General features: G+C 36.9%; 1 protein-coding gene across 1 annotated transcript in view; it reads left to right on the top strand.

Annotated features, from left to right (window-relative positions):
* Positions 1-19,507, top strand: part of LOC135689123 (otoferlin) — a 48,686-nt gene that overhangs the window by 25,900 nt on the left and 3,279 nt on the right. The window contains exons 30-51 of the mRNA XM_065206245.2: positions 241-318; positions 733-926; positions 1,550-1,711; positions 2,126-2,248; positions 2,764-2,955; positions 3,595-3,772; positions 4,459-4,538; positions 4,960-5,151; positions 8,893-9,027; positions 10,046-10,171; positions 10,379-10,414; positions 10,798-10,889; positions 11,874-12,044; positions 13,344-13,501; positions 14,667-14,809; positions 15,482-15,570; positions 16,393-16,491; positions 17,394-17,444; positions 17,740-17,830; positions 18,111-18,210; positions 18,541-18,722; positions 19,344-19,444. Of these exons, the coding sequence (XP_065062317.2) occupies positions 241-318; positions 733-926; positions 1,550-1,711; positions 2,126-2,248; positions 2,764-2,955; positions 3,595-3,772; positions 4,459-4,538; positions 4,960-5,151; positions 8,893-9,027; positions 10,046-10,171; positions 10,379-10,414; positions 10,798-10,889; positions 11,874-12,044; positions 13,344-13,501; positions 14,667-14,809; positions 15,482-15,570; positions 16,393-16,491; positions 17,394-17,444; positions 17,740-17,830; positions 18,111-18,210; positions 18,541-18,722; positions 19,344-19,444 (2,773 nt within the window). The remainder of the gene's footprint in view (positions 1-240; positions 319-732; positions 927-1,549; positions 1,712-2,125; positions 2,249-2,763; positions 2,956-3,594; positions 3,773-4,458; positions 4,539-4,959; positions 5,152-8,892; positions 9,028-10,045; positions 10,172-10,378; positions 10,415-10,797; positions 10,890-11,873; positions 12,045-13,343; positions 13,502-14,666; positions 14,810-15,481; positions 15,571-16,392; positions 16,492-17,393; positions 17,445-17,739; positions 17,831-18,110; positions 18,211-18,540; positions 18,723-19,343; positions 19,445-19,507) is intronic.

The following is a 19,507-nucleotide window of genomic DNA, read 5'->3' as shown; positions in this document are numbered from 1 at the left end:
TAGTAGGCGCTGATTGGTCAAAGCCATTTCTCCTGTCACGTGATTTTCAGTCCGCATCTGGACATGAATTTCCTCAGTCCGGAGCTGGGCGGGTTTTTCTTCACGTCTATGATAAATCACCCATTCTATAAAACCATTGAATCCACGTAATTAGCTTCTGCAAACGATAGGAGGTAGAACAACTTAATGCAGCATTTGAAGAACACAAAGTAATTCTCAGTTGGGTTTTTCATCTTTTAGCCAAACAAAAGTTTATTGTTCGTGCCCATATTTACCAAGCAAGAAGTTTAATTGGAAGTGATGAGTCAGGATTATCTGGTAAATTATTTTTGTTAATCAACCTGCTTGCATTAGGGTTCGTAGCTTATGAATTAAGAACCAAGCTGTTCATAGACAACACTGGAAATATGAAATCTAGGCCTAGCGCACACTAGAGACTTTGCCATCACTGACTGCGAAGTATGTTTTGTGACAATTGTCTCAGATCTGTGGATCCCAAAGCATAAGATTTTTGCTGTAGGCAAATATCAAAGATGCTGGATAATTTTTGTAGATTGATGATGTAATGTCAGTTTTATTAGGTTTTCTTCGCACAGTCAACCGAAAAACTTTGGCAGTGTCTAAGTGTAGTATTTGAATTGAAAGTGACAAAATTGTCTTCTTGTTTGCATTTTTCTTGATGTTTAGATGAACTACCATATTTGATGTGCCTCATTTTGATTCATCTGCTAGATGCTTTCGCAAGGGTTATCGTGACAAACCAAGCCCTGGAAACACATGTCATTGAAAATACGAGGAGCCCAACGTGGGATACTATGCTCAAATTTGAAGACATCGAGTTCTGGGGTGAACCAGAGGAGTTTGCCGTAAATCCCCCTGTTATTGTTATTGAAATTTTTGACATGGACAAAGAACTTATTGGAAGTGTAAGTTATTTTTGTTTTTGCATATAAAGGACCTCAAATTCTAACGTATAACATATTTTAGTTTCATATCCAATTTGTCTGCTTTTTACTTTTTGTAAAAATATTTTTTGACATCAGGTGACTTAAGCTTCCCTTAATAACAACAGAGTTTCGTCTTGGTCGCCTCGTTTTATCACATCAGGCCTCCTTTACACGTTAGAGCCTCCATATAGCGAGTACAAATAGCATTGGGATTACTGTTAATTTTAAGAAGGAAAGGTGTCCGATTTGAGGAGGTACTTGAGCAATGCTTTTTATACTAGAAAAAGTCTTTTCGTGTATTCGTTTAAAATGTTTTACTATTTTTAAACATACTTTTATTACGTCTAATTAATGTCATTCTTTAAATGGAATTCACTACTTTATTAGGGCCTCTAGACTCAAACGTCCTGGTGCAATTTGCTCCTTGGTCCCCTTCTCGGTTGCCCTGACAATAAATTGTGTGGTATCACTCTGTATTGCTCAGCTTACGGTAAAAAAAAATTTCTGTTGGGGTAATTGAGGCTGCGTGACTGTACCACAAAATTCGCTATTTCGTCTTCCCGACTGTCCACTTTTATAAACAGTTTTCCTTTATTTTTCAGGGTAGTATTGAATTCATAGGCCGTGCACTTGCGAAGCCTGTCGTCAAAGGTGCTGAGGAGCCTTACGAAAGGCCATTTTTCCCACCAGTGCTGCAATGGTTTCCGATCTATCGCGGAGACACAAAAGCAGGGGAACTCCTGGCTGCATTTGAAATGTTTCACGTGAGTTTCACTATCATATCAATTGATTTTTGTGATTTCTGATTACGTACCAATCAGCCTTTGTTTGGAGGCTACCTCTACTAGGCCTAGACCTGTAAAATTGTTGCAACCACGCCCCCTTTCTTAACCTAAAATACATTTTAAAATATTTTTTGTAGTTATTTTTGTGCAGTCGTTTAAAATGTTCTACTATTTTTTAGACATACTTTTGTTACGTCTCATTAATACAATTTTTAAGATGGAATTCATTACTTTATTAGGGCCTCTAGACTCCAAGGTTCTGGTGCAATTTGCTCCCTGGCTCCCCTTCTCGGTGGCCGTGACAATAAAATGTTTAGTGGCATCACACTGTTTTTATCAGTTTCAAGAAGTTTGTTAACCTTTCAAGTACAAATAACTGAAATCTCGCCGTAGGTAAATGAACATACTCTGCCGGAACACCTTCCGGTTGATCCTCCTGAGGAAAACAAGGACGATTTGCTGAAAAGGCCCGTTCCAGATGAAATCCGGCCTGTGATGACAAAACATCGTGTCGAGGTCAGTGAGATTTCTTTCAGAAAGTTGCACTGCTTATATAAGAAATACATATTGGTTGATTCCAACCATTTATCAACTTTCATCTTCTGAAATTTTATTTCAAGATCTAAAAATATACACATTTTGATCGTTTGATCAGTGAACAGTCGAGGACTTAAAGCAAGACTTGTGGAACTACAATGGAAATAGTTTATCCGTTACATTGAACAAGTTTCAGAATTCATTTTTGCAATGAACTTCTGTCTTCAGTGAAAACAGATAATATTTCTTTCAAGTCTTTTCATTAAAAATCACTGGAAATGAATCAACTAGAAGCAGAGAACTTAGTATGGATCTTTTGGAACTCCAAGGAATATCTCAGAAGTAAGGAGGTTTCCATTCCAGTGTCCATAGATTTGAATGCCTTTTGCAATTAGATCACGAGCCTATAAAAGATGCTGTGTTTGACAATTTTGTTCAATCTTTTAGGATTTTTAAAACTATCAAGAGGCTCTTTAGATTTACGTTTTTCGTAGGTTATATTTTGGGGTGTTAGAGAAATGAAGAGGGCCCAGCTGATGAGCATAAACCGGCCACGTGTTGACATCGATTGCTGTTACCCGACAAAAGACAAAGAAGGCAACGAGAAGACTTTCATGGAATCCACGATCTGCAAGAGTGCTAGCAAGAATCCTAATTTTGATAATCCGGTTGTCCTATTTGACGTGGTAAGATTTTCAAGTTGTTTTGCTCTGGCAAAATGCTTTTTAAGATCGTTTTATATTTGTCTTCATTTGAGGTCAAACTTTATTTTTTGTTTTAGGCTTAACTATATTTTCTGGCCAGTCTTTGTTATTCTTGTCAATAGTATTAGGTAGCGTCCTCTTTTGTGATCTTTAAAGGATTTTTCAACATATTTTTTCAGGATTTTGACATATATTTGCGAAATATTTAATTTATAGAATGAAAATAACTGAAACGATAACTAAGTTTTAACTGAATGGAAATATAGCAAAGTTTTGTTGTTGATGTATATGTAAAGATCTTTCACCCTTTTTGCAGATGTATTTATTTCTATTAAATCTCTCTGTTACATCTGTTAAATCTCTCTTGTAACAGAGGCTTATATCTCTGTTACAAGAATCGAGAGTTTCAATTATTTCTCATTTCTCTTTAAAATCAGTTTCCATGAGTCTGTCATTTGTAATTCGATTTAAATAAAATATGAAACATGAGTTATTAAATTCAAAGTGACAATTATCCCATCTGTCAGTTATGTTGCTACCATGCTTAATAACTTAATCTGCCGTATGCTTGAGCAATATGACAAAATAACTCGTCACTTAAACGCGTCATTCTTCTTTTAGGATCTTCCAGATAATAAGAAATACATACCCCCGGTGACGATACGTGTCCACGATATACGTGCGTTTGGTAGACGGGTGTTGGTCGGGACACATATTATTGATACTCTACACAAGTACTTTAGAGATAATAAAACCTTTGTCAAAAAGGGAGAAGAAGTCGTGGACCCTAAAGCTAAAGGTATGTTGGGGAAGTATCAACCAAAATCTGTTAAATCACTGGATGCACTCGTTTTAAACATCTATCAAGCTGAACTCTGAACTGCATTTACTGCCAAAAAGAATCCTAAAATCAGTTTATGAATTTTCATTTAACAATCGCCGTCTCCTATTGTAATGATGTAGGTTTCTACGACACATGACGTATGAGCTCAGGAATCGTGTTGTCAAATTACGCGATCAGCATAGTGTTCAGGGGTATGTTAGCGGAAGTGGGGGTCTAGATAACTGCAGAAAGGGGGCTAGTTAGCTGAAGGGAGGAGGTCAATTAGTGGGAAGGGGCGTTGAGGTAGCGAATGTCGTCAAGTTAGGGGAGGGGGGCTAGTTAGCTGGAGGGATGCGGTTAGTTAGCTGAAAGGAGGGGGTTAATCAGTTAAAGGGAGGAGGTTAATTAGTGGAAGGGAAGTTAAATTAGCGGAACAGGGTAAGTTAGCGGAAGTGGTTATTTTCAGGAAATCTGAATAAAACTGCAGCTGTTGGGTGTTGGGTGCTCAAGCAATTTAAGCAGGTATTTTAAGTAGATTCAACAAAATTTAGAGACTGTTTGTTAGTTTAGTGTAGTCGGTCAAGATATTAAAAGACCGTCTTTCAATACAATGTATGAATTTCAACGAGTTTCAAATGATTTTCAACGTTTTGCTGTTCCAGGTGACGACATGGATGATGACCGTGCTCCTGGGGCAGGAATATTAATCGAAATCCCAGATGGAGAAGAAAAGCCCCCAGAGGTTCGCAATTCCTCTAAATTTTATCCTTTTGATGGTTTTAGGCCTTTTTGGATCAAAAAGGGCTTATAAAAACCAGCGGCAGGCGAATCTCTCACAAATGGTTCACATTGAAGTTTGCTTTCATAGCCACAGTCAATACGCTCCCCACCACCTTGCATTCCTTTGAAAAATCAAACTAAAGGCTGCATTACATAAATGCTAGTTTTTATTTCATTTACGTTTTGAAAACGATTAGAACTAAGAAAGAACTTGATGCCAATAGCGATGGAGTGCTACAAATGCAGCAGCACATGACAGAAATTTACAAGGATTTTAGAATTAGTCTGACAGGAACAGTGTGGAAGGAATTTTTTGTTCCTTTGCATTTGTCTCAACTGTCTTAATTTGTTTCAGATTTATAAGCTGAAAGTGTTTTTTCTAGGAAGAGCCGAAAAAAAAGAGAAGGAAAGAGGAAGCTGATAAAGACGAAGAAATCCTGGATTGGTGGACGAGATTTTACGAGACATTGCGAGACATGGAAGAAGCGAACACGAAAAGTAGGAAGAAGAAGAAGAAAGGGAATGAAGTGACTGGCGGGAAGAAGCCAGAAAAATCTGACGTCCCGAGGCTCACGGTAAGTGAAGTCCCTGACAGGTAAAGCTAGAAGATTATGTTAAGCGAAATGTGAGCTGGGGTCTCCTTTGGAGTTGCCGGGTTCGAAGAAACGAAACAGGAGCCACACTGAATTTTTGCGAAACGATGAAACCGTTCGAGGATATGTTGACTCTGCGATATCAAAAGTTTCATTTTTACTGTTTTGCTTGGGCAAGATTGTTTGCGTTTTGGCAACTCAATTTCTGGTTCCTTGGCAATTTCTGGCTACAATACTTTCAAAGGTAGGTGACGCTAAGGTGCAAAGAGCAGTAGGTGACGTTTGCTTTGGAATGTATGGTGCATCACGCGTCTGGTCATATTCAAAACAAAACCTTCAAAATGTCAGCTCAAAATCCGATAATTCAAATGGCTGAAACGGACGATAAAAGTAGAATATTGCCGATTCGTGTCCTTGCATGTGACAAATGCCAGGTATCTGTCTGCAAATCTGATTGGTCTAAATCACAACTCATTACTTGATTGGTTTATTGCTATGTATTCTTTTGTTCCATATGTATATATATATTTACTTGACTGCGTGTCGTACAATGTCAGGTAACAATTTTTACTTCTCTCTTTCTTTCTACGTACAATTTTATTTTAACTTCAAAGTTATGTTTTTTTATTTGCCAGTCATTTTGTTTGTGTCTTGAAATGCCTGGCTGCCTCTAAAACGATATCGACCCTCATCAATGCCGAAATCAGATGAGAATGCTCTAGAGGTGTATAAAAATTTTTAAGGTCGTGCAGATTCTTTGTTTATTGACATTGTGGCCTCAACTTGGCTTCTCTGCCGATCATCTTTATGTGCCTTGACGAGATAAACAATCGGGTTCACTATTGTATTTGTCAACAGCAGGCATGCTAGGCCCAACGAAGGCTTAAATGTAATCATCAGATGAATAGTGAATGGAAATGCTGACGCAATGTAGTACCCGAAGCTAAAGATGCATATCCATATAAGGGTGATTTCGCGTTTTGTAGCACGTGCTTCGACCAACGATGATTGGTTGTTTAATTTAGCGCGTCTTTTTAGAGTTATGATGATTATCGCAGTGTAATATGCAGTCATTGTCGATCCAAACCATATTGTCCAATCTTTGGCAAGCCATGCAAGGTACCCAATTGCAACAGTTGATGCTATGCCGGCCATTGCTAAAATCACTGGGATTAATATGACGAAGACCAGTAAACCAAACCACATCACCAGAATAACAATTTTCATGCGTTTTTTTGTGAGTTTCATGTGATGTTTGATTGGGAAACGGATCGCGACGAATCTGTCGTATCCAATTGCCAGTAGATTGAGTGATGTGAAGTTGAATGCGGCTACGAGCAACACCACGTCCCTGTCTATGTTACCCTGCACAGTGAGGCCATAAATGCCAAAGGTAATTGAATATAGGCCATTCAACAAATCACTGCAGGCCAAACTCAACACGAGCTGGTCGTGCGGTTTTAGCACATGCATTTTCTTCGATGTAAAGTGGATCTCGACACTGTTCAAAACAACCGCTACCAGTCCTATGATTATGAATGCGACAGCTTCTAACGCCATGCTCCAATGTTTTCAGAAGTAAAGCTCAATTTTGATACAGTGTTTTTTATGACTACCTCTGAAGTTCCTGTGATCGTTTCAACACAAACGATATATCAACATCTCATTGGCCTTCTTAAAATGTTTAATGCCATTGTATGCTATTTTTTTCAGTAATTCCTAAAAATTGCAAGATACCTTCGCAAAACCTTGAAAGTCTCTCCTCTCCTTTGTACGTTGTTTTTTCATTGCCTCGGTTGCGGAATGAAACTTCAGTGAAATCAAGTTACTTTGCTTCAACTTCTAGTTTCTGCCTTCAACTCTTTGTCATAATCACGTCATTTCTTCGTCGCATAATGCCTTCTCGAATGGCTGCAAATTTTACTGCCACTGCTCATCAATTCTGCATCTGTAATGTCAAAATCAAGATTCTTTTTAAAGTTGATTATCCGAGATTTATTTTTCACGCCGCCTTTAAGCGAACTGATCACAATGCAACGGGGGGCTCAACACTTTCTAAGGCAGAATGTAATTAGGATTTGTTAACGTGAATCATCACTGTAGTCATCATAATCATCATATCATAAATTCAGTCATTACCATGCTTTTCTTCATAATCCAATCGTAATCATCATATCACTATCGCAATCATCATCATTGTCAATCATTATCCCATCACTATCGCAATCATCCTCATCACCTCCAATATCACCATCACTGTCAATCACTGTCACATTGCTATCGCAATCATGCTCATCACCTCCAATATCACCATCACTGTCAATCACTGTCACATCGCTATCGCAATCACCCTCATCACCTCACATATCACCATTACTGTCAATCACTATCCCATCACTATCGCAATCATCATCATCACCTCCAATATCACCATTACTGTCAATCACTGTCACATCGCTATCGCAATCACCCTCATCGCCTTCATCATCACAATTATTCCTTATCACTACCACCACCACTGTCAGCAATCACTTGCAGAATCATTCATTGAGTGATATGATGCTTATCCTCCCCCTGCTGTTGATTTCATGAAATTACTTCGTTTAAACAGCTGCACATAATGTAATGACCTCAATTGAAATTAGAGCTAAACCTCATCACGGCAGCGGTAATTTGATTGTTCTGTAAACATTGGCTCTCTTGCACTATACATTTCTGTAATCAGTTTAGCTATATTACTTTATGTAGGCTTGTCTTTTAACGTCGAACATAAACGTTTTTATCATTTTTTATTCAAATATAAACTGTTCTTCTGAATTTTTATTTATCAATATTTATGTTGTGTTTTTAAGCTCCTTTAATTGGACTCATAGAATTGCTCATACCATAAATATTTGTAAATTCACTGATTTTATTTGCCCAGCATTAATTTTTTTTGGCTTTATACTAAACCGATGAAATTTCAGTCCAAGTCCTTTTGCATTACTAACCTTTGGATTGCTGTTTCTTTAAAATCTTTGCTGTTACAGTTTTGAAAGAGATGAACAGTATTCTTATCATCCTCCATCTTTTGTTTTTTATCAAGCCGTATGACGTTATTTAGAAATATTTGATTTGTTTGTTTGTTATTCCCTGTATTTGTATCAAATCTACTTATCCAGAAGAATTGTGTAAGACAGGGCTTGCTGTGGGGGGGGGGAGGGTAAGGCAGGGCTTGCTGTAGGGGGATGGGTAGATTACCCTAGAATGGGCTTCTCCAAAAAAGGACCTTTTAAAGACACAGTGACACATGCCTCGATTTGGGCATGTTTCCCATCACGTGTATTTTCTTTATTTCCCTCTAATATTGCTGCAAGGCATAATGTTGAAAACAGCTCATTAAACTCTATACGTTATTCTCAGCAAATGAGCATTGAGCCAATGGATGTCATATCAAATCCTAGCCAGAAAACGCTTTATCTTTCCACGGGCAAATATTCTAGAACTTTTAAAATCTTTCTTAAAACATAAAAAGACATGGTCAGGTTGTGGTTTTTGTTCACTTTCGTATATCTCGTTAACTATTTCCCCGCACTATTTCACGTTACCAAAACGTTCTTTAAATGATTGAGAGGCAGATGTGCTTTCTTTCACACTTATGTATGAAAACTGCTTTCTGCCTTAAAAGCCCGTTGGAGTAATCGATTGATTTAAACTGATTATTGATTGATCATTGTTTCGTAGGTCTACGAAACGGAACTAGAGGATATTGATGAATTTGGCGCCTTCAATGATTTCATGACAACATTCAGTTTACTTAGAGGCAAAAAGACAGACGATGAAGATGACGAAGAGCGGAGGTTCAGTGGAAAATTCAAGGTTTTTCAGCTGTCTTTTGCCAATTAGTTACTACTTTTCATGAATGACCTCCGTTTTAAAACAAGACATGATTAAGCGAGGAGATGTTTTTATTTCAATGAGGTCTTTTATTGTCTTCATGGAAATGCATCTCTAAATGTGCAGAGAACTTCATATGGTTTCAGCATTCGCTTCCTTATTAACGGCGATTCCCCTTTGGCACTTCAGGAATTGTCATAACCTCAGACTTCTGTTTTCCTTGATTAATTAAAGAATGATGTTGTAAAGCAAGCGACAAACAGGATGGTATCTGCTTGTGCTCCAGACCTCTTCTTTCAAATTAGGGGTCTGGAACAGAGGCTAGGTGTTTTTTGCTCATTCATAAAAATAAATTAGTCTTCATCTGTAGTCTTCATCTGATGTTTATAATTATCCAAGTATTGATTCCATTTTGATCTTTGCGTGCACCGGGTTTTAACTTTTTTGTGAGTCTTTATCTGTTTTTAACGTCTTTCTGCGTGTTTTGTAGTTGATAACTAGATAAATCCAATTAAATATGTACGTTGCGTGTGGTTCTTTATCCAGAATAACGATAATATAGTTAGCAAATAAATCTAGTACCAGAATGAAAATATATTAGTTTGATTGTTAAAAACACAGAAGACTAGATACATTGATACATTGAAAACTAGATACATTGTTAAGAACATGATATAAGTTGGAAAAAGTAAAGCTCTCTTTGTAAACTGAATAAATCACCTACAATGAACTTAATAAACAGTACGTCTTTTGAGCGAAATAAAATACTTTAGACTTAACCCTCCCCCATCTTTCTCTACATGCAGGAATTAACAATAAAACAGTGATCTGACATCATATGTACCCCTTTTACTGATTAAACCCCCCAAACCCTTCCTGCTATCCATCCCCTATCAACACCTAGCAATATCAAACCATCAGTCAACTATTAGAAACTTTTTTTAATTCGAAGGTTGATCGTTTTGATTATAGTTTTTCTAATTAATTGTTTTATTATCAGGGAAATATTCGTGTCTGGAAGCACCCTCTGCCTAAAGGCTTTGACCCTGAAGATCCTAAAGGAACATTTTATAAGCTGCCAAGTAATGAACCGATCAAAGTGCTAGTTCGTGTCTACGTCATAAGGGTAAGTGTGTAGTATATTTTGTATTTGTAATATTATATTATTATTGTATTGTGAAATGATGTGTTACGCTATTTGGTGTATAGAACGTGTTACTACACTTCATATTATTTGATAACCATTAATCTTTTGAAAAAGCCATCAATCTTTTGGGAGCATATTTTTCTCAATTTGTTTGTACTTCAATTTAGTTTTTGCTTTTGTTTACAGTGCCTAAATCTACACCCCACTGATCCCAATGGAAAGGTAGTATATCACAATATGATTACCTTTACGTAGTATGAATACAAAACAAAATGAACGATATTCTTTTGCCATCAATCGAAGTTTAAGTCATTTTATTTGCTACATTTTCTTTACCAGATATTTTAAGATTTTGTTCAGCAGTCTCAATCTCAATTTTTAATCGACTGGCTACTCTAACAGATGCATAAGGTATCTAACAAAGTATTATCTGTAGGCAATCGCGGTTATTAACCCATGAGTGGTAACTTTTGCTGTTTAAAGCTAATCCGAGCTGTTCCTCACCATCGACATTATCACTCAACCAGCATTCATACATGAAATCTTGAAATATCCAAGAGCTGTCTTACTGATATTCAACTCTAGTCTTTTTTTAATACTTCTAGGCCGATCCTTATCTTGTTGTTCAAGTTGGCAAGAAAAGCATTAAAGACAGAGACAACTATGTCTCAAAGCAACTTTCACCCGAGTTTGGGAGGTGAGCCTCCTTAAAGGTGTTTCTGTAATTGCCTGATCCAATTAGGAAAGTTACTTAAAGGGACATTTTTTGTTTAAGTCATTAAGACTGTTAAGTCATTCCAATCACAAACATTATATATTATATCTTCATATTCTTTGCAACCACAATCTGAAACTCCTCGGGTGGTGCTGAACTTTTTTAATCTATGCTCTTCGGGTGGTGCTGAACTTTTTCTGACTATTTAGTCCTTCCCATTAACTCATTCATTAAAAGTTTACTCAAAGCACGCCAGATTTCCTCTTCAAAAATGCCGTCAAATATTCTAGTTGTGATTCACAATCTTGAGAACCTTTGTCTTCAAAGCACCATTTTTTAAAATTTTGCAGAAAAACATCCCACTTTGTGTACATGCTTAATCCTCGAATACTTTTCTCTGGCTGACTTTAATTTCGAAATTTTGCGTAAAAAGCAATTTTGGAAAATCAGTGCTCAAGTCTTTGCTAACCAAATAATTACTCTGGCTTTTCTTAAATGGAAATATACTGTTATTAATCACATGTTTGTCTTCCAGCGAATGGGTTTCTGTGGCTTTTTTGACAGTTGTCTCTAAAGACTTCGGATTCCTTTCATATTTGTATATAGTGTTAATAAAAGAAGCGATATAGTTTGCTGGTGATCGCAATTAGAATGAAACCCAGTGCAGTAGCTTAGAACCGTCCTGTTTCATATATGAATTACGTAGGGTAAAAGAGACCCAACAGATTGTTCTCTCAATATATACCGTACCTTTAAAGATCTGTTTCAAAATGATGTTGCGGAGGAGAAAGTAGTTGCTTCTCCCTTTAAAAGCGTTTCCCTTCTCCTCCGCAACAAAATAACGCATGTACGCAAGCTACGCGTAACACAAGTTTTTAAAAAAAGCCACGAGGGGCCGTAATTAGCATACCAAACCCTCCTTTAGTTTATAAAGTTGCTGACAATTTATGTTTTATCTCCTCGCAGGGTTTTCGAATTCAAATCAGTGCTGCCATTTGATAATATGCTGACAGTGCAGGTTTATGACTGGGATCTTATGAGTGGCGACGACCTTATTGGCGAGACCAAAGTCGATATTGAAAATCGGTTCTACAGCAAACATAGAGCGTCTTGTGGTTTGCAGAAAGATTATGTCACGTACGTCTTAACAGTTTTTGATAACTAAAGTGGGCTATCTTTGAGATACGGAATCCGGCTTCCCCGTGCCGGATTCCCCAATGCCGGATTCCTCATTCCGGATTCCTCATTCCGGACTCACCATTCCGGACTCACCATTCCTGATTCTCCATTCCGGATCCCCCATTCCGGATTGCACGCTTCATGCAAACAGTATTTGCTCTCAATTTAGAGATTGTGTGACCGTGCAGGAAACGTGAAAGCTTGAAATCACATTTCATGCACCTTTTCATCAAATCAGACACGGACTGTTTTGAAAGATAGCGACTACGACGTATTTGCAAAAACCAGAATTCCTAAATGCAAGGCGATTAGGCCTTATTCAACATTTGGTCGAAAACGTGTAGTGACGACAATTTTAAATCATAAAGCAAGGTCCAAATGCGTCTATCTTTTTTCCCATCACTTCCTATCCAGGCATGGGATTAAATTACCGCTTACATTTCGGCCATTATCTGATGTTGACACTCTGCGGAATGTGGAAAGAAAAATGCTTTGATATGTTTTCTTTTCGCCGCTCTTTGCTTTTTTCAAATGTCTTAAAGTTCGTAATAGATAAAGTCTGTTGTCTCAATTCCCACTCCGTTTCTCTACCCAATTCACGCAACTTATCCAATAAATCATTAACATTTTCCTTCCCTTCACCTTGCTGCTCAATATATCTAACTTATCCAAGTTTTTCCTTTTCTAACTTCCCCCTTTTTAGGTTTGTTTAAGGGCCCAAATGGTAGAAACTAAAAGCAATATAGTTTGATTTCACAAACCTATATGTATGGAATGGATGCCTTCCTGAATAGCAGGCTTCTCTTAACGATATGCCACATTCTGATTTACCATATGGTCAACAAAGCAGCCAATCAAATCACTCTATCATGATGCTAACAACGTTATTGATATCTGTTTGGCGATTCTTGTTCCAAGCTGGTTTGATTCCTCGATCATATATAAGAATATAAGAAATTCTAAAGAAAATCTCATTACCTAAGAATTGCCACAAGCGTCAGTTTTTTCCTCCCCAATGTTTCTTTGTGATACTTGCGTGTTTCGTTGAGATACTGATGTCTTGACCTTGGTCTGTGTGATTGTGATGTGTTATATCTGGCTGATTTGTGCCTATATTCTCAGTCTATGTCAATTAATCTATCCATAATCTCTTCTTGTGCTATTTTTACCAGTTTTTTCATACCGTCTATTTACGTTGTACATTAGATATACGAAATCAATCTGGCTGCCAGATTAATTTGCGAAATCTTTCTTTAGACATGGCTATGCAAAATGGCGAGATCCACAAAAGCCATCTCAAATATTGACAAAGCTGTGCAAAGATGAGGGTCTTGAAGGGCCTAACTTCGACAATGGCATCTGCTCGATTGAAGGCATACCCTTCGAGGGTTCTCCCACTGTAAAAGACGCAAAAGGTGTGACTGGGCTCACTTTGATTTAGATTTTATGTTTATCCTGATGTGGTTATGATGTTATCCCAAATAGGCCGGTCTCAAAACAGTTCTGCTGTGCTCAAAAGCAGGTCGTTTAACAACATATGTAGAAAACCAGTAACACCAACACAGTATTCCTTAATTTTATGTAGCTGGGAATTTTTTTTTTAATTGAAATAAATCTGATCTGCCATAACATGTTGATGTTTTGACTTACAATGCAAGAGATTTTGCAGTTTTGCTCTACAAAAAGATCGATATCAAATTCTTTGGTTTCAATTACAAAGATCATTTCCAGATGTCTATCTCAAGGGCTTTCAGCTGGGAATGCTTCAAATTGTTAAAATTTTTGCATTTGCGGACAGTGCTTATTGTGCCATTTGAATTGGCCAGTTGCAAGTTGTATCAATTTCCCTGTAACGATTTGAATAAAAAGCGCATTTTGGTGACTCAAATGTTATTGTTTAAATCCAAGGTAACTAAATGCCCACCTTGAAGGGTTTTTGGCCAATGTAACAACGGGAATAGCTTTTGCAGCGCTTTGAAGTTGATGTTATGGCCAGTTTCGACCAACCATATATCTTGAACCTTAGCCCCTTTATCTGAAAATTTAAATTTTTCTCGTGATATTGAATGACTTGTTAAATTCATGAATATTTGAGAAGGTAAAGGACAAATTATGTTTTTATAGATTATTTAACATGGAATAACCTTTTGGTCAAAGAGCAGCGAAGCTAGACTTTCGATTTCTGCATTCATTTAGTACTTTATGCTCTTTTAGTTCTTATTTTAATCAAAAAAGAATAAAACAATTCAAAATTTTATTGATGTAGGAATAATCAGAAGACCGAATCTGCACATGCGATCTATCCCATCTTGGAAAATTTATGTTTTCTATAGACTATTTGACTTATTTGTGTTCTTTAAGTAATTTATGCTTTTTTAGTTTTTAATTTATCTTGTACAGTTTGAAGCAGTTACAAATTGTATTGATGTATAAATAATCAGAAGACAGAATTTCACATGTTATTTTGTATATTGGAGATGTGAACTCGTGTGGCACAAATTTTCCCCTTGGCTGAAATCTCTACCCCCTGCCTAGCGTTGATTTCAATGTATGTAAAACGGTATTTTTCGCTTTTTCTAGGGCGCGAGAAACCCTCGGATGAGCCATGTGCGCTGGTTGCTTTGCACAGGTTTCATGAAATACCAGATAAAGGCTACCATCTTTGCCCTGAATACGTCGAAACGAGGTCGCTTATAAACCCTGAAAAACCAGGATTAGAACAGGTATGCAAGATGTGAATCCATGTGTATGCAAGATGTGTATGCAGAATGTGGCCTTGCCCTTATGTTAAAATAAAACAGTTAATGAGTTTGAGAGTTGATACTATTTGAATTAATGATTCAATGTGTCGAGAATGCTTTGTCGATTGTGAACAACTCGTTTAAAGTTCTTTGTACAGCTGATATGAACGGTTGTTTAAAGAGTACAAATTAATATTTGTATTTATTGATATTAGATAACATATTGCTTCGCTTCTGTAAGAGCATCGTGAAAATCATGTTTGGTTTAATCGTGTGAAATCATGTGAAAATCGAGATTAAATCAATAACTGATGCACTGATTCAATGATCAGTGACTGTTATTATGTTTTGATGAGCAATCATAGATGTTACGATTCAGTGATCTAACGACTGATTCAATGATAGAGTCACCGATCATCTAGTCTATTAATTGCACACTTCTTGGATCCACTGCAAAGTTTGAATCAGTGATTTGCTGATGATGGTTTGATTCTAGAGTTTGGTTATTCGATGTTGCTACGTAAGATCTATAAGCCTAGGTTTTTAATTTTCTACAGATTTCCAGAACTAGCTGCACTACATCAGTGCGAACTCAAATTTTAACCCTTTCGTGTTTCGTTTTCTCTCTAAACGCACTTTGTTTTTACTTTTCAGGGAAGAGTTCAAATGTGGGTTGATATGTTCCCAATGGAGCTCACAATGCCTGGCCCACCCACTGACGTCACGCCCAGAAAGCCAACTGAGTATGAACCTACCTCACATACCTTAGAGTTTGATTTCGTCATCTCGATTTTGAATCGAAGTTCTTGATAGCGTTTCCATTTTTTGCGATAACAAAACAGGTTTACGATCAGCATTTTATGGAAGAGTTTTTTTGCAAGCAATCTTGAAAAAATCATTTTACTTGATGATTCTTTGCATTGATGATATCAATATGAATTTTTTTTACCGTTGTCTACTAGTGAGATTTCATAAGTGAGAATCTTGAAAACAGAGCGATTCAAACGGATTTTCACACCAGCTAATCTCGTACATTTCATCCCATATTGGACAAGAATTACTGATTATGAGCTGAACGTATCATAAGCTCCGATACAAGTTGGAAAATGGAGGCTTATGTCCAATTAAAGACTCGTAACTAAAGATTATGCAAAAAGTTCCTGTTTTGCAAAATATATAGCCCCCCCCCCCCTGGCCCCTTCCTCTGTCTTCGAGTGTCCTGCAAATGCCTGAATTTTTGTCTCCATGGTATGTTAAAAGGACTATCATTGACAGAATTGTGTTTCTGTATGCTGAGTGGTATTTCATATCCGGGAACAGTGCTTTGATGTTACAAGGGGCTGCGTTGAGATGCATTTGAACCAGTCCTAATCTTTTCAGAATCGGTCATTTCTTGTCGAAGTCAGGTTTTCACTTAGCTGAGGTACGATTCTAAACAAGCCTGCTCACATTTGAGTCGTCACTGGGGCTTAATTCTATAAATTGTATTTATACATGTTTTTATTAGTGTAAATAATCCTATTGTTAGATTAAAGACTTGCCATAACACTTATTTTTGCCCACAGGTACGAGCTGAGACTTATTATATGGAATACAGACAGCGTGCGACTGGAGGAGACCAACATCATAACTGGAGAAGCAAGCAGTGATATTTACGTCAAAGGGTAACTGCTACTTACAGTTTATCCTTCTCAATAATGGAGAATTGCTCCCAGAAAAGCAGGTCATTTTGCCATGACTAGACAGATATGTATAATGCTGCATCAAAAACCGATTTATCTGCGTGTACAATTTACGTTAAGTGTCTTCTAGTCAATTTTTCGAAAAATGTTTATGAAACCAATTTATTCCATTTACCGAAAATATTTGAATTTTCAACGACATGTTTTGCTTATAATCGTTAGTTCTTTTAAAGTAATTTTATTCATGGAGAAAACTTTTAAAACACTTATCAATAATCAAATTGAGTCAGATTCAGACAACAGTCAAATTGCTTGTTTGGCCTAGCGTTGCAATAAAAATCGGGAAGAATATGCATTTCAAATTTACTGCCAATCTCAACTTAATCTTGCAATTTCCGAAAAATTAACTGCTATTTATAAATCAACTTCAAGATAAATTGTAGGGCAAATTTCTTTAAAACATGTTTGAAATTCTGAAAGGTCCTTGAGAGCCATTCACTCAGTAAAGCACGAATTCCCATTTCCCTTCAGCCGATCGGGATATTTTGCAACATGTTGTTATTGTTATAAGAGTTGAATCAGATGCTGATTTTAGACTCTTTGAAATTTTTAATCAAACCGATTTTCCATTTAACTTTCCTTCTTTTTAAGGCAAGTGTTAAGTTTCAAGTACGTGCGTGGAGTCTACCTTTAAGCTCCTTTCTTGCTTCAAAATTTTTTTCCACTTAAAATGATCATTGCTTTTTCTAAACATACGGAGTAAGCTCTAAAGTTTTGAATGTTGAGAGAAGATGCTACTTTGATTACATATATTGGCCTCGTGGACATTAGATAGTACATTTTTGCGTTCAAATTCTTACAAAATAAATTTTTGTTGTTTATAGCTGGCTAGAGGGTAATAGAGAGTTCAGGCAAGAAACAGATGTGCACTACCGGTGAGAAATTACTAATTATGAATTAATCTTTAGATATGCAATGTTACAGAAAAAGATTCTCGGATTTGGTGGTATTGTAACTCGAGGGACCTTGCTCGGCTAAAAGAATGACTTTTGTTTCTTAGCATAAATGTTAGCTAGGCGTTGACATCTCCTACAAAAAAGTATGGACGCGCAGGCCCGCCGACACCAGAAATCAAACCAAATGAGATGTCCTACGGTATTAAAATCTGCTTTCTTTGTAAAACGCTTGTTGTAAGCATATTGTAATAAATCGTGCCTATTTTTATTTCAGATCGACCGATGGTTCTGGAATGTTCAACTGGAGATTTGTTTTTCAATTCATGTTTCACAAATCAGAAGAAAAGATTGTCACAAAGAAAAAGGTTTAGATCTTAGCTATTATGATCTACCAAGAAATATATAATTTTCAATTTTTCTCTTTTTCTTTGCAAATAAAGTTTTAGGGGCTACAGAATTATGAATTAGGAGTTTTACCCTGCTTCAAGATTTCATCTTTTCATCTCCAGCTTCGCCTTGACATCTCTGGGCGCATTTTTTTTACCGCACAAATTTTATAAAAGATCCTTTACAATATCTTTTTATCCACGAAACCTTTTCTCCTCTTTTGAGGCAAATGTTTTACATTTTTGTCATCTCTCACAGGCTAGTATTTTTTCGGTTGATGTAACTGAAGAGAAACACCCGCCGAATCTTTATTTACAAGTTTGGGATGCAGATCTGCTCTCAGCTGATGACATGCTAGGTAAAAAGTTTTATAAATCTAACTGAAACTTTAAAGTGCTTGATTTTGGACACATCAGGTCGTTGTCATATGCTGTTACATAGAAAATAACCAAACCTAAAGCATTTTAATTTATCACCTATTCATAAACTATTGTTTTGGCTTTAAAAATGGCTTTGAGGATAACAAACATTTTACAGTATACTTGAAGCTTTTTTGCACGTTGGCTTTGTTTATATTTCAACCATCATTGACTCAGTTTTTTTACCATCATTGACTCAGTTTTTCACCCATTGCCAGTGGCAAAGTTTAAACTCAGCCTCAGACTGATTCAACCTCCTTTTCACACAGGTGACATCATCATGCCAATAACACATATACCGAACCCTGCGAAAACAGCAAAATCTTGCAGTTTGAAGATGCTGGAAGATGGTTACGTAACTGGATCAATTATAAAAGCCAAGCATATGAAAGGATGGTGGCCGTTTCAGTATAACCCTGATGATGATGATGACCCGAATCCTATACTCGCTGTATGTTGAAAAGTTTATTTTACATAAAGCCTTAAAATATAGCAGTGCATTTCTCCTGATCTCGAGCCATGTGATGCTCACAGAATCTAGCCAACTTGTTAAAAACCAGTCACCCCTAATAGGAAATATTTTATTGGAAATTTTTGTATAACTGTTTATATTATAAGGCTCAGCCCCTTTCATATTATAGGAGGAATTGTAGCATTCAGTGGAATGGAGTTCATTTTCAACTTAATAAATAGGACGATTAATGGTGCAATTCGTTTCTAATTTGATAGTTAGACGATTAAGGGTGCTTTTTGCCATGGGTTTAGAGCCAGTTTTGCACGTAAGGAATTGTTCGAGCACCAAGCCTTTGGATATTTATCAAGGCAACTGTTTTTGAAATTCAAGAATAACTGTATTCTTACATCTTTAAGGCCGCTTGATATATAACCGCCCCCCCCCCCTTGATTCTTCTCCTAATCTTCTCACATTGGGACTTCAACTGACTATTTAGAGCTGCTTCATCTCAATACATATCAAGATTCACGAACCATCTCACGATATAGATAATTTCCCTTTTTCTTCTGAATGGCTGATTTCACTCTCTTAGTGATTTTTTGCTTTGGTTTCCTTAAGGGAAAAGTTGAAGCTGAATTCGAGTTGCTTACGAAAGAAGATGCAGAGGCAGCACCGGCGGGGAAAGCCAGGGAGGAGCCCCAACCACTCGCTAAACCAAAGTGAGTCTGTCAATTTTCGATCCATTTTCTGGCTTGTTTTTTATAGAACCAGCCATTTTGAAA

The sequence above is a fragment of the Rhopilema esculentum genome, chromosome 9, assembly GCF_057945365.1.
Source record: "Rhopilema esculentum isolate cy_ngs chromosome 9, ASM5794536v1, whole genome shotgun sequence".
In the NCBI taxonomy this organism is placed as follows: domain Eukaryota; kingdom Metazoa; phylum Cnidaria; class Scyphozoa; order Rhizostomeae; family Rhizostomatidae; genus Rhopilema; species Rhopilema esculentum.
The sequence above is the reverse complement of the archived record's forward strand: the minus strand, read 5'-3'. Positions and strand labels throughout refer to the sequence as shown.